Here is a 14,780-nt window from a genome sequence, read left to right as displayed (position 1 = left end):
TCTTCTCAGAGTAGTCAGGCATTGGAACGGGTTGCCCAGGGAGGAGGTGGCGTCACCATCCCTGGGGGTGTTCAAGGAGAGGTTGGACGTGATGCTTAGGGATATGGTTTAGTGGGTGATAGGGGGATGGTTGAACCAGATGATCTTGAAGGTCTTTTCCAACTTTAATGATTCTATGATTGCCCAGCCTTTCAATTTGTTGAGATCTGCCTGCAAGGCCTCTCTATACTCAATGGAGTCAACACCTCCTCCTAGTTTAGTATCATCTGCAAGCTGAGTTTGTATGTGTTTGAGCCCTGCGTACAGATCTTTTTTATAAATGAAGCCTTGAAGAGAACTGGCCATAAAATAGAGCCCTGGGAAACCCCACTGGTGACTGGCCACCAGCCTAACGTAACCCCATTTACTATATCAATTTGAGCCCAACCCATACTATGTACTTGTCTCGCTGTATGCCGGATGTCTTGTCTGGAAGGATACTGTGAGAGACAGTATCAAAAGCTTTGAAATCTAAAAGAAAAAAATCCCATCTACTGGTTTCCCTTGATCAACTGGGTAAATAACCTTGTTGTAAAGGAAATTAAATTACTAGTAATGTGGTTTATCTGAACTCTCAAGTAGGAGGCGCAAGAGTAGACTGTCTCTTAGGAAACGGATGCATCCAGTTCCGTGGACAAAAACGCCTATGAACTTCTTAAAAAATAAGTTCTATTGTCCAGGGTTTGGAGGGGAAAACAAGTGGTGGGGTAGGGAGTCGGATATATGCAGGAGTACAGGCCTTCCATGAAGTGCTCAACTCACTCAAGATGAGAAACGTCTTGTCTTAACTGTTTCAGCAGTTGTCCAGACAGGTATCTTGATCTGACAGTCTTAGCTATATATGTTTTTCTGTATTTTGGGAGATACAGCTTTCATTTTTTTCCTTTATTTTCCACTTCACTTACATAATGTGCAAGTAAGTGAAAAAGGGATTATCAAAGGATTTTTTCCAATCATGAAAAAGCAGTAGTGACAATAATAGAAATGATTGTAATTTTAAGGGTAGCAGAATCTAAAATAGTGTAGACTGTCATAATTAGATACTTCCTGTGGTCAAGAAAGAACTTCAATATGACTGAACTCTTCTTTAGATACCTGTTCTGTATCTTTGAATTGAAAATATTTTAGCCAAGCTTAGAGCTGTATCCTTTTCATAGATTTTGTATGCTGCAAGATCTAAAAGGATCTCGGCATCTTTTGCCTGATGTGATTGAACAGGGTCATAACAATTATTTGCTGTAGAATCTATTGCTTTTTTCCTGTTAATGTACTGAAAACTTCCTTTTTTAGGCATTTAATAATTCTGAGGCAACATCCAGTTAATTCCTTTTGGCAGTCTCTTATCATAGGCTTTCTGTTAAATTATTTTTAAATTGTCACATTTTGGTCCTTAAACTGAGAACCAACTCTGATCCTGTGGGGTATTGTCTCCCTTGGACTATGGCAAAGTAGAACTCATAAGAGCAGTGTTTTGCTTGATTATAACACTAGTGGCACTTTTCTTTCTTTTTCCATTCTTTTTTTTGGTTTCTCTCTTGTAAAGTATTCTAAGCCAAAAGTTGAAATGGAGATGTTTGTTTGCAGCATCTTTGCAAAAGAATTATTCAGAGTATTTCTTTGCATTTAGAATAAAATCAGTCCTTGAACATGCCCTTTTCCCTTTTCGGTCTTTTCCTGGTGGGACATCTAAATGCACTGGTCTTACTAATTGGGATGTTCCATACTGGACATTTTGGGACCACCCAAACTCAGACCTGTAAGTTCTCTTCTGTGCTAAGAGGAAGGAGATGCCTGTAGAGAACCTCAAGCAAGAGTATGGCAAGCACTTCCAAACACAATTCCACAGATCTATCTGCTTTGCTTAGGTAGTGTTTCAGAGCATCCAAAGTACAAATTCTCCTTGCTCCCTGGGATTGAACACAATTCCGATATTGATTTATGGCTCTTATTTTCTGCCATGGACCACACTTCATTTTCTAGTTTTAGTTTGGCTGCAGTACTGTGTGGCCATTCTTTCTCAGGTGCTGAAGTGTACTAATGTATATATGTCAATGCATTTGTGTGATGGAGAAAAACAGCTAATAGAAACGTTAACAGGTCACAGCAAAGCATTTTGTGTGACAACATACAGCTTCTTTTAGGTATTGGCTATTGCTAAGTGCATAGTGGTACAAAGAGCTAGATTGGACTACTTGAAAACATTTGCAGCTCTGCAGTAGTGAAAACAGAGATCTGGCTTTTAAGTAGTAAGAACAAGCTGGGTAATTATGTAAATATTGCTTCATTCTGACTGGCACCTTTCTGCCTGAGTGCTAAAGAACAGGACATACCACTTGTCTGTACCTGGTGTCAACAGACAACAGAAAAAGATCTGCTGGTGAGAAATGCTGTGAATAGGCTCTTCAGTAAAAAAAAAAAAAAAAAAAAAAAAAAAAAAAAAAAAAAAAAAAAAAACTGAATTTAGGGCAAATATCTGTCACATTTGCATATCTCTTGTTTCAGAGTTGCAACTCCAAATCATTCCCATAGCTTGCTCTAATATGTGAAACTTCCACGTTTGCATTTCATATATGAAGGTTTCTGGTTTGCATATTTCATGTGCAGTTTTGAACTGGACAAACTCTTGCGTGTGAATAAGTATCACTGAATTTATGCCACTAAGACTGTTAACTTGTGCTCCCTCTGCTGGCTTTTGTAATACCAATGTAAACATTATTTTCCCTTCAGATTAAGGATAAAGAATATAGCAGAGCCTTGCTGTTAACGTATGGGAAATCAAATTCCAGATTGTGGGAAACTGTAAATGAACTATTTTGAAAAATTCTCTGTATGTTTTCAGAAGTAGAGTTCAGTCTAGGTATGCAAGATTTTCTTGTAAACGAAGAAATGATTTAAACATTGAATCTTACATTTGAGAGGCATTGAGGGGTCACATGTAGGTCGTGAACAGCTTACTAAGTAGATGCTTAAATTGGTTCAAATTAGTGGTGGAATGTATGTATTTAGCTTTAATAAAAGTTTAGAATACCAAACTAAATTGTATTTTATAACAGAATTACAGTGCATCTAGACTAGTATCTAGACTGGAATCCAGGTTTGTTGAACGGTTTCTTCAGTTTGTATTCAGAAAACGTGTTGGTATTTTGTTGCTACTGTCTTTGTTTTTGTTCTTGTACAGGTTTTCAGTTTGTGGTTTTCAATTTTCCTAGAAATTCTAATAAACTGAACTCAGAAAAACTAGCTCTATACAAGAGAAGATCTTCTCATGTTATTAAATAATAAAATGGTACAAGATCATTTAAGACTAGTTTCTCCATTCTTTGAAATTCACTGTTGTCAAGGTCTTCTGACATCAAGATTTTTGTGCCATGAATCACGTTCATTTTCTTTTGTTGTTGCTTTGAATAGAATTCTGTAGAATTTATTTTCACTCACATACACTAAAATGTAAATTTCTTAATGTTTTACAGCTCCTGGAAAAGTAGCAGATAAAGTTATAATAGAAAACACTAGAGATTCCACCTTCGTTTTTATGGAGGGTTCTGAAGATGCCTATGTTGGATATATGACAATCAGGGTAAGAATATCAAATTTGAGTGGAGCTTTTAAAAATTTTGTTTCAATGCCTGAACCAATAAATATTATATTTGTTTTCCTTTTCAGTTCAATCCTGATGACAAATCTGCTCAGCACCACAATGCACACCACTGCTTAGAGATTACCGTGAATTGCAGTCCAATTATAGATCACTGTATTATTCGAAGTACTTGTACGGGTTAGTGGGCTTTTTATTGTTTGAAATTAACACTCTGTTTAAAGTTGACTAATCTAACCTGTGTGCATAGAAGGAGTACACAAACTATGATCCATATTGCCGTATTCTTTTATGCAGGTGTTTAATACGGGTCTGAAAACCTTATTTGCCTTGAAACGGCATCATTCTGGTGATTTACTGATGTCTTAAGACCTTTGTGATGACACATGCTTGGTCTTCTGTTTGAGTCAGTTCGGACTCACTGGGCACTTAGTTTAAAACCCGAGAAATGACAGGAGTGTTCTTATATAAAACTTAGTTGTTTCTGATATGCATAGTTGTAGCTGGCAGGAGATGACATTTGAAGGGGGCATACGTGGGACTTTACGTCAGGTTCACTGCAATATGCAGTATTGGTATTTGATGGCACTGAAACAGTCATGAGCTGTAACTACTGTGCTTAAGTTTCTTGACAGGAGTGGAAGAGATTTGACATAAGCATGAGAGTTGCTAGCTATACTGACAGAAGAAATACAGTGTGGAAGGTTGACACTCATTTCAGCATCAGAGATGATGAGAAACTTATACCACCTGATTTGAGAAATAACAGTAGTTGAGATTCTGGAAAGAAAGGGTCAGAGGCAGTGAAGGTCTGAGAAGATGGATGTCAGTTCGTAGTCACTGGAAATGAGGCATGACAGTTCACAATGACAAGACATGGTAACATCTATGCGTTTGGAAAAAAAGCAGATAAAACAGAATTGGAGCATCAGAAAAAAGAGGTGTAGGAGAACTAAGATACTGAGTCTTTGCATGGAAATCACAATATAAACATATTTATGTTCAGCTAGTGAAATGGAATGGATCTACACAGCAGGCTGTGCATAATAGTTGCTCAGCTCAACATAAAGGCAGGGAAGCAATGAGATCTTCAACTAGACATGAAACCATCCTTTTCTGGTACAATAACAAGGAAAATCTACTGGGAACTGTAATGAGGAGAGCGGAAGGGAAGGATTCCTTGTGTATGCCTTGTAAAGGAAGACATGCTCTTTCTTGGAGGTTACAGGCTGCAAAACACTACTGCGTTTATGGTCAGCTCTGTGCTTTGAGTCAACATCCCTGGATGTCTTTTAAAAGATGTTTAGATGTAGAGCTTAGTGATATGGTTTAGTGGAGGACTTGTTAGTGTTAGGTCAGAGGTTGGACTCGTTGATCTTGGAGGTCTCTTCCAACCTAGACGATTCTGTGATCATCTGTTTTTCTGGAGACAGATCAGCTAGTATATGAAAGTATTAAAGATGAAGAAGAACAAAGGACAACTAGCTACTCAAAGTATCTTGATTCTTTTATTTTACTTTTTGTATCTTAAATATTGGGGAAGCTGAAGTAAACAAAACAAATTTATTCTTTAAGTTTCTCTATACCAATATTGGGTACTCTGATAATGAATGAGAGGAATTTATTCTAATTTCTTGGAACACGTTCCACTTGCTTAGAGAAGTAGTTTGAAGAACTGCATGGCTTTGTGTTGGAACATGCTTGGAATGTATTGGACATGGAACATAAGCCAGTAGGTCTTGATGTTCTTGTGAAAAATGTTTATTAAAGTTAAGATTCAATTTTTATGGCCACTGTTTATTATAACAAACTGTTTCCGATAATTTTGGACTACTGCCCTCCTCAACCCTCTGGACTTCTGAATTTCTGCTGCATTGTATTTTTGCTTCTCTGCTCCAAAGTTAACATTTCTGGTCAATTTTGCAGGCTGTGGGCAGGCTATGCTGTCAACACTTATTGATTATTAATTTTTATTGACTTTTTAATCCTACCAAGCCATGCTATAATCTACTCAGGAAGTATTGTGTGTGTGAAAAAAAAAAAAAGTGGCAGTCTGCCAAAAAAGCCATTTACTGTTTCCAAGTCAATGGCATCTCTGAAATATTGATCCATTAACATTCAGAATCTCTCTCCTAGTACATGCTTGATACCCTTTCTGTAGATCTAATTGCATTAAAGCCTGTTTCTAGATTGTTATATTGTTATATGTTAAATTCTTTATGTAATATGTAAAGATGGGAGCTGTGTAAGTGATTTCAGCTGGAGGTCTCTTACTGCCAGTCCAAACTATCTTTGAAATTTTAAAATAAAGTTTAAATGGGAAGATCCTGAGTCTAGATATTCTGTTGCATCCATTGCAGAAGAAATCTGGATTGGTTTTCATCTTGACAGACAAAACCAAAAGTTGATGGCAATATGCCTCATTTATTTATTTAAAGTATTGTTTTTGTGTGCAATCATTATATTCTAAGTTAAAAGCAAAATAAAAAAAGCCTAAACTAGTAAGATGTGCTTGGTCCTTCTAAAGAACCAATTTCACCCAATCAATAAGTCCAGTGAAGTGAGTCAGAATGAAGAGTGCTTTTATAATCAAAATGTGATAGAGGTACACTTTTAGAACATCTTACTGGGTTCCCCAAAATGCACAATTCCTTAATGTCATGCAAGAGGTAGAGGAAAAGGAGTGAAAACAATTAGGAGATACAAGAAAGGAGAGATTATTAGCAGTTAATATAAATTGGAAGCAACTAGGAATTGTAAGAAACGGGGAAATTCTTCCCCTCAACAAAATAGTAGCCCTTCAGAAATGTCCCGTTGTCTTCCCACAAGAGAAACAAAACAAAACTAAAAAACAAGATGAAAAATTATTCAGAAGAGACAGTGATTGTGCCCTAACTTGGAAAACTTGAACTTGAAGTTCTAGCAATGATGCTGATCTGTCATAGATACGGAAGAATTTGAGAAGTGTTGTGTAATTTTTGCTCTATATTTAATGAGAATAGGTAGGAATGATAAATGTGCTCATACCCTAGAGGAATAATGAGATACGTTCTACTCTGACAGTAACCATGGATGAGGTTAAACAGCTGTAAAAACAGCCATTCTAAAATCATAGAAGAGTTTAAAGAATGGGCCAAGAAATCTTCTGAACTCCTCTTAGGTATAAACAGTAACTTGAAGCCTGGATTGGGTGGTGAATGAGAACCTGTTGGGGGTGGGTGGGAGAGAGGTGGGATACTAACACTAAACAGGATGAAATATGGCAAACAATACTGCTTACTGATCATGGATAGAATGAGGAGACGGTGAATACAGGTGGATGGTCAGTCAAGAGTTAAAATTAATGATCGAAACAAATATAACTACAGAAAATGTTAATGGTTGCATTATACTGTTAGCATTTTTGATGACTTCATCTGAGTAAAAGAAGGGAGCAGTCCCAATATAAACTATGTAGATCCCTCAAAGACACTCAAATTTATCTTGCACTGCTTTAAAGCATCTGAATTCCACAGAATTAACATAGCACACATTGAATAGATTATAATTACCCCGCAAGTTATTTTTATGACTTTGTGGCTTTTTCAAAGATGGCTTCTTGACTTCAAGCCCCTCTAACATTATCAATGACTTGCAGAGAATATAAAACATATAACTGATGAAGTTTGTAGATGATGATTTAGGGTGTTACAAATAACCAGGAGGATGTGTTGCTGTACCCTTTTTGTAACATGGGCTCTCTTAAACAATATTCACATTAATGCAGAAAAATGCAAAGTAACTAGGAAATAGGAACAGCCCGTTGGGTGCAAGTGATAAACCTCTATCCTGGGAAGCTGTGTTCCTGGGAAAAGCTTTAGGAGTCATTGTAGGTAAACAGCTAAATACGAACCCACATGTAGCTGAGTGGTCCAAAGAACTAATGTGATGCTTAGTTAGGCATGGGGGAATATTGAGGGGAAACGGGTTGTATTGTGCCCATCTTTAGTCCTGGTTAAGGTCAAGTCCTCTTGTTGCTGGTGCCCATGGCAACACGTTGAAAATTCAGAAACAGGTCAACAAAAAGTCCTAAAGGATACAGCAGAACTCATTTATAATGAAATGCATACTGATCACAAACTGTTACTTCTGCAACGAGCAGACTGAGGGAATAGGTTGTTTGCACTAAATACATGCCTTAGTTTTCTGTATACAACATATCTGTACCCAATATTTGGATACTGAAACTGGGACAATTCAGATTAAAAACCGAAGTGTAAATTCACAGGGTAACAAGTGTGTAACAAGCTCTAACAAGCTTTAGGTGGTTTCTCAATTGTTGAAAACCTTCAAATCAAAACTAAGTGTATCTGAAAGATGTGTGCTGACATTCCAGCTACTAGAATCGAAGCAGGAGTTAACCCGGGGAGGTGTTGCAGTCTGTATTATTCATACGGTCAGATCAGACAACCAGAATGATTTCTTCAGGATTTTACAAAAGCAGCTCCCTGAATGAGTCTATGAATTATTAAAGGCTAGTTGTTGTGGTATGCTTGAAGTAATACGAAAGCTTACTAATAGGGCATGTACCAGCTTGCTTATTTAGTGGTGTTTAATTGAAGGGAAGGCGTGTGTTATGTAGGCCAGATATGCTGAGATGAAATGTTACCATTCTGAAATCGCTGTGAATCTGCCATGGAGCAGAACTGCATGTTTTCATTCCTCATGGAAAGGAGGGAATTGAGCTGGTCTGGTGAAGTCCTGAGCAGTTTGAGTCCTAGCTCCCTGAAGAGTTTGTTTTCTGGGTAATAGATAGCATGTTAGGTAAAATCACCCAAGGAGCTGCAGCAAGGAGCGTTGTAATTCAACTGGGAAGAGATGTGTGGATTGCTGGGGTGTAGTTCTGTGCTCTACCTTGCGCTGCTGGTGCTGCTTGTATTGAGTTAAACAGGGTGTCTGCATATGCTACGGTGTTGTTACTTGTTTGGGCTTTGGAAGTACTGGGTTCTGAAGGGTTAAACGGAATTAAAAGAAGGCAGGAATTATCAAAGAATTTTATTATATTTCTTTTGTCTTTTGTATACAAATATTAACGGTATACAGTGGACGGGCTGTGGGGAAACAAATGAGAACTTTCATAAACATGAGTTATTACAGAAACTGTTGTCTATTCTGGCAGTTATATGCTGCTGCATAACCTGGGAAGAGTGATTTTAAAAAGCAACTCCTGCCTCAGATTTTTGTATCTACAAAATGATGACGCAGGTGTTTTTCCACCAGTGGCTTGCAGTGCTTTGGCACTGCGCATGGCAGATCTTTTTGAAATATCAGTTCACGCTAACTTTTCTTGCAAGACTGGTGCCAGACTATTTATAGATGCACTGTGCTTTGAAGCTATGGTAACTGTACTGTTTTCTTTCAGTTGGCTCTGCAGTATGTGTCAGTGGCCAGGGAGCTTGTCCTACTATTAAACACTGTAACATCAGCGACTGTGAAAATGTTGGACTTTACATTACAGACCATGCACAGGTATTTTCTGAATCAATTCTTCTACTTTGATAAAATTGTTTACTGTTTATGTTTCCCATCTTAATTTACTTTTCTATTTCCCAGGGAATATATGAGGACAACGAGATCTCCAACAATGCATTAGCAGGAATTTGGGTTAAAAACCATGGAAATCCCATTATCAGACGGAATCACATTCATCATGGACGTGATGTTGGCGTTTTCACTTTTGACCATGGCATGGTAACGTTTATTTTCTTCTTTTGAAGAAAGATAGATGACGTTGCATAGCTGAAGTCTTCAGACTTTGCTCATTATTGAGGAAATATATTTTTTAAAAAACATGCTTTTACATGTGAATAGTTATTTAAAAATATGCCTATTGCTGCTTCTTTTGCCCTTCCGTGGCCAATTTCATTTTAAAGATAGTTTTAGCTGAGAGATTTAAGTACTTTTTGCATTTGATTGGCAGCCTCTTATATTGAATTATGTTGAAGTGATAAAATACCTCTTGAAGTAGGGTATAAATGGTAGGCTTACATTTACACTATCACTTTGTTCTTTTTCTTTCAAAATAGAACAAAACTAATTTTTTTCTTGTAGGATTCTGTACCTTTAGGTGCTAGAAGATTTGAAAGCATAATAAATCGCTGTGTGGACACTTAACCAGTCCTATTTTAATGTACATCACCGAAACAGGGTATGCCCAACTTCTCTGGAAAGAAGACTCATTTTAGCACAGACTTAGTTGTCGAATTTTATCACAAAATTTTACTTCAGAATTCGTGCATTCTTTCATAAAAATGTTTCTGTGGGATGAAGGTGATACTTTCTATGTGCATATAAACTAATGTGTAATGACTGTGCGTATTCCTTGAAATAGAAAGCAGAATGGATTTTTGCCATTCAAGTAAAAGATTATTTGCTCATTTGTTTTTGGCAAAATACTCTGCATGTCTTCCAAACAGTGCCAAATCATTGTTTTTCCTGCTTGAATGCTGAACTCCTAGTCCCTGTCCCCCCTCCCCCCCTCAGCTGACAAAAATGGCAGGATTTTTTCTGGTCACTTTTTGTTATAATTATGAGCACAAATGTGAGTTGCACATTAAAAGTACAGAATGTGAATCAAGTACAGTGAACTAAATGTCAGACTAAATGAGCTAAATGAGGGCTACTGAGGTTAATGCTGCTTGCTTTCAGATCAAGTGGTGTTAAAAAAAAAAAAAAAAAGATTCCTTTTTACCTTAACATTGGTAGCACAGAATTTGATTATCTTGTTGTAGGAGTTGTGTACTGCTTGATAGGGATTTGTAGAGAATGATAAACTACATAGGCAGTTGCTTAGGGCTTCCTTTTCTAAAGGTGCTGTAGATAAACAGCTGCTGTCGGAACGAAAGCCTCCTTTTTAACAGACTTAATTTCAGAACACTGTTGAAGAAGAAGGTCAGCCAAACCCAGTGCATGTGTTATGTACTGTCAGATACTACTGCATATTCCCTTCCATACATTTTGTTCCTAGCCACTACCTGACACAGCACTTGACTAGTTGTGACTAAATATGTTAGGCTTCTTTTTTGGTGAGAAGACCGTAATTAGTTAGCATATTCTATCAACAGATGCTCTGTTAGATAACAGAATAGGTAGCCTGTTATTCTTTGTAAGTAAATGTCTGTTATCATCTAAGTTGTAATTTTGCTGGTAGATCTTAGTTTCCAAGAAAGATAATACTAGTAAAAATGCACACATTGAACACTAATGGCTTTGACTAGCTGAGAAAGATGAGTCCCGAGTCACACTAATACAAACGTAGCTTGGGTGCAGACAGGACCTCTGCTTTCTCATTGCACTTTCTCACTCATCTTATGACCTTCGGATCTACTGTTCCTTCCATAGCCTCCATGTATTTCATCTTACTATCATACTCTCCTTCCAGATTTAGTATGTTCAGTTACCTAACTGTGTTAGTTAATAATTTTTAAGTTATACTCACTCAGTGTTTGCTCCAAACAAACAATAGTCCAACATTTTAAAGTAATCTTACTCTTAAATTAAATGTGTCAATTCAGGTACTAATTTGCTTTAACTTTTCTGCTGAACTTTTTACATGAGGTTTTTCTACTATTTGTGTCTTGGGAGAGTATTGGCTAGGTATCAGATTCCTGATTGAATAAAATAAGACCTTTATTTTGGGAAATGGATTTCCATATTTTCTATAGATACTAAATGCAATTATGGTAAACGCAACATAGCAAACTTTCCCAAAAAATCCATGTTATTTTATCATGGGAAAGAGGAAGAAGAGAAGCAGACGACTTTAGAAGATCCATATTTTGATCCCCAAGTGTGTCTATGCTCACTAAATTGTGGGTCTTTTTTCCTTTAGTTAGGGCATCTTCCTGCCTTTGTAAGTACTTGTTATGTTGCTTTAATTCTAGCTCAGGCTTGGTTGGGTTTTTGATGAGAGTTATGTCTGTAGATAGTACTAACAAAAGATGGACTGTGTACACAAACTACTGATGCCTTTTTCCTTTCCACCCAAGTTGTTGGGGAAGTAGGAGTAAAGGAGCAATGCAGTACTAGTTGTAGCAGTTTGATTTGCAGCTTCCTGGTCTCACCATAAGTTAATCAGGATGTGTACTGCTGTTGTTTTTGCAGCTGGCATAAAATCTTCATACTGGAGAAGAGGAGGCTCAGGGAGGACCTTATCAATGTCTATAAATACCTGAGAAAAGGATAGAAAGGTGGAGCCAGGTTCATTTCATTGGTGCCCAGCGACAGGACAAGAGGCAGTGGGCACAAACTGGAAGACAGGAGGTTCCCTCTGAAGGTGATGGAGCCGTGGCACAGGTTGCCTGGAGAGGTTGTGGGGTCTCCCTCCTTGGAGATCTTCAACAGCCATCTGGACGTGGTCCTGGGCAACCTGCTCTAGGTGTACCTGCTTGAGCAGGGGCATTAGACCAGATGGCCTCTAGAGGTCCCTCACCACTTAAACCATTCTGTGAAAATCTTCTGGCTAGCAGAAGTTTAAATGTGGTAGGATTTTGCTCTGTTAGGTGGTGCTTCTCCGTTCTCTGTTACACCCTAAGGAGCACATTTGCTCTGTGTTGGGCAATATTACACCAGCACAGAGCTCCCTTCTAGCAGCCCTCTGGCAGATTTATGTTTTTTAAACATTATATGTGTTCTAGAAATGTAGTTGTGTAGGCATTTTGCAAAGAGTGATGGCAAACCTAAGACGTTATGTCTTTGTTTTATAGTAGCTCAGTGTTTGCAGGCTGCCACTGCCTCATCTAAGCTGTATTAATGTATTGTATAAGCACTCTTAATCCACTTCAATGGATACCTATATCCATACATCCCTCCAAGACTTAAACAGGCTCTGAAACATGTAATAAAATTATTTCAGCTACAGGAAGGCTGGCAAAGGTGAATGCTTCAGTAATTCCCAGAGGGGAGCTGTCTGTGTGCATAGGCTTGAGGGTTGGTTGAAAATCTGGCTAGGATAAGCTTCTGGTTTAAGTACTGAATTATAAGTGTTTAGCATATGAGTACTGAAATGTTTTTGTAAAATAGTAATAATAATAAAACTAGATTGTGCTCACTTGATTCATTGGAAACAGAAGTGTTTTGTTTTCTTCCAGCTAGAATGAATACACAGTCTATACTAATACTATCTATTCTAACACTGTGATCAACGTGGTTTCACAAGCAAAACGGAATACAAAGACATTTTGCCTTTTTATATAAAAGAAACAGTAGCATATTAAAGAGAATGTGGTTAATATTTATCTTAGCTGCAAATAAGAGGGATGATCCTCTTGTCTCACATACTAACTATGGTTAAATGTGCAGAGCAATGCAGTCTTTGAGATACTTAGAGTTTAAAAAAAAAGGGAGGGGGAGGAATGCAGCAGCATTGGCCTGTATATTTGGGAAGTATTTCAATAAGTAGGAGGAAAAACAGGTCAATTTTTACAATATAATATCCTTAAGAGTGGCCTAGTTCCACTATTGAAATGCTTCTTAGTCATAAATTCCTTTGAAAGATTTCCCCCTGCCTCCTTCCATCTCGAAGCCTGCTTTTTTCAGAGTCCTCTGTTCTGTATCAGGCCAGCGATAGAGATGATGATGTAACACCATTGCAAAATGTAAATATCCTTTAAGTGACACGGTATTTTTCAGATACAAATCCTACATACCTACCAAATGAGTGGATTTTCTCTATACTTTTTCTCTTGCTTCTCATGTGGTATTTTTGGCTGTATATATCTTTCTTTGGTTGGTTGTAACTGTGAAGCAGGATAAGTGCATTCCAGTACCAAATTCCTACCCTACACGTTATTTTTCCGTGGGTTTCTGTACTGCAGCGCTGACTCTGAAAGGTTAAAGAGTGCTTTGTTTTTCACTTTCATGTTCTCAGACTGTTCTTTGTGTTTTGATGCTTGTAGAAACTTAACCTCTTATTTCTAAACCAGCAGTATTCTGCTGTTTGCTAGGGCTTGTGCCAAACATTGAACAAACAGGCATTAAAAATGCGGCAATGGCCCTGGCATCCCTCAGTGTCTTACACTGATGTCTCTTGCCAGGTGCCTGAGACAAGTTGCCAGACTAAACTGTATTTGATCATCGTATGCAAACAACAGAGAACGTTCAAATGTACTGTAAGAATAAGCTAACATAATTTTGTAATTTGTAGTTGAGAGCAAGGCATAGGTCTTCATTTTCCTTGTTCCCAAATGAGAAATATAGCACTCATTCTTTTAAATATTACAAATCAGATCATTTTAAAGAAGTGTTTACGTAGTCCAAAAATGGTAATGAAGCTTTTGCTAGTTTCTATGTGGAGTACATAAAAATTCAGTTGGCCTTTTGCTGCAATAGCAAATTTTTCCTATCCCCTAAAAATAAAGGGTTTGTTCTGCATCTTGAATATGTTTTTCTTTATGCTGTTTTTTTTTTTTTTTTAATAAAATCCACCAACTCTCAAATAGAGACCATTCCAGACTTTGGTAGGCAAATTTTTATGAACATATATTTTTATGTTGTCAGTCACATTTATTATATATTTAATTAAGTCAATACAAAGACAGATACTCTTTAGCAGTTCTTCTTTCTATCTTGGTCTTTTTTTTCTTGCCCTATTGAGACTATGAGTTTCAGTAAATATTTAGGAAATCTTAAAATTTGCATGATTTCCTTTTTTTTGAATACCTATATTTTTCAAACAATAATGTGAGATGTCTGCATTTCTGTAATACTGTTATTCTTGAAATAAGAAAAAAAAGTATAAAAATACAGAAAAGTTCTTCTGAGGAAAAAAAAAAGTGAAAAAAATTGCATCAATTAAAAAATTTAACCTAAATATATTTCAAAGCAGTATTCGTTGGACTGGATAAAATGCAGAAAGCACAAACAAAATGAATTCCTGAATTAGTCTTGATGTAAAAAGTCTCCTGATCTTGTCCAACTTTGCAGGAAAGGATCTTTGCTGTCACATACACTTTGTATGCTAAGTAGCGCGTGGAAGCATCAACACTACAGTTACTGTGGTGTGTGTTTGTTTGCAATTACTTTCTCTGGTCGGGTCTTAACAGGTTACGCCAGTGTTGTCTTACCCACATAGCAGCCTTTCTGTCATTGTAACTGTCATTTTGTGCCT

General features: G+C 37.2%; 1 protein-coding gene across 3 annotated transcripts in view; it reads left to right on the top strand.

The window, feature by feature from the left end:
* Positions 1 to 14,780, top strand: part of FBXO11 (F-box protein 11) — a 73,757-nt gene that overhangs the window by 48,880 nt on the left and 10,097 nt on the right. For all 3 annotated transcript variants that reach the window (XM_083827816.1, XM_083827815.1, XM_083827817.1), the window contains exons 8-11: positions 3,510 to 3,616; positions 3,703 to 3,814; positions 9,036 to 9,142; positions 9,227 to 9,364. In XM_083827816.1, the coding sequence (XP_083683942.1) occupies positions 3,510 to 3,616; positions 3,703 to 3,814; positions 9,036 to 9,142; positions 9,227 to 9,364 (464 nt within the window). The remainder of the gene's footprint in view (positions 1 to 3,509; positions 3,617 to 3,702; positions 3,815 to 9,035; positions 9,143 to 9,226; positions 9,365 to 14,780) is intronic.

The sequence above is a fragment of the Anser anser genome (genome assembly GCF_964211835.1).
Source record: "Anser anser genome assembly, chromosome: 3".
NCBI classification, from domain to species: domain Eukaryota; kingdom Metazoa; phylum Chordata; class Aves; order Anseriformes; family Anatidae; genus Anser; species Anser anser.
Note: the sequence above shows the minus strand (reverse complement) of the source record. Positions and strands in the feature narration are given on the sequence as shown.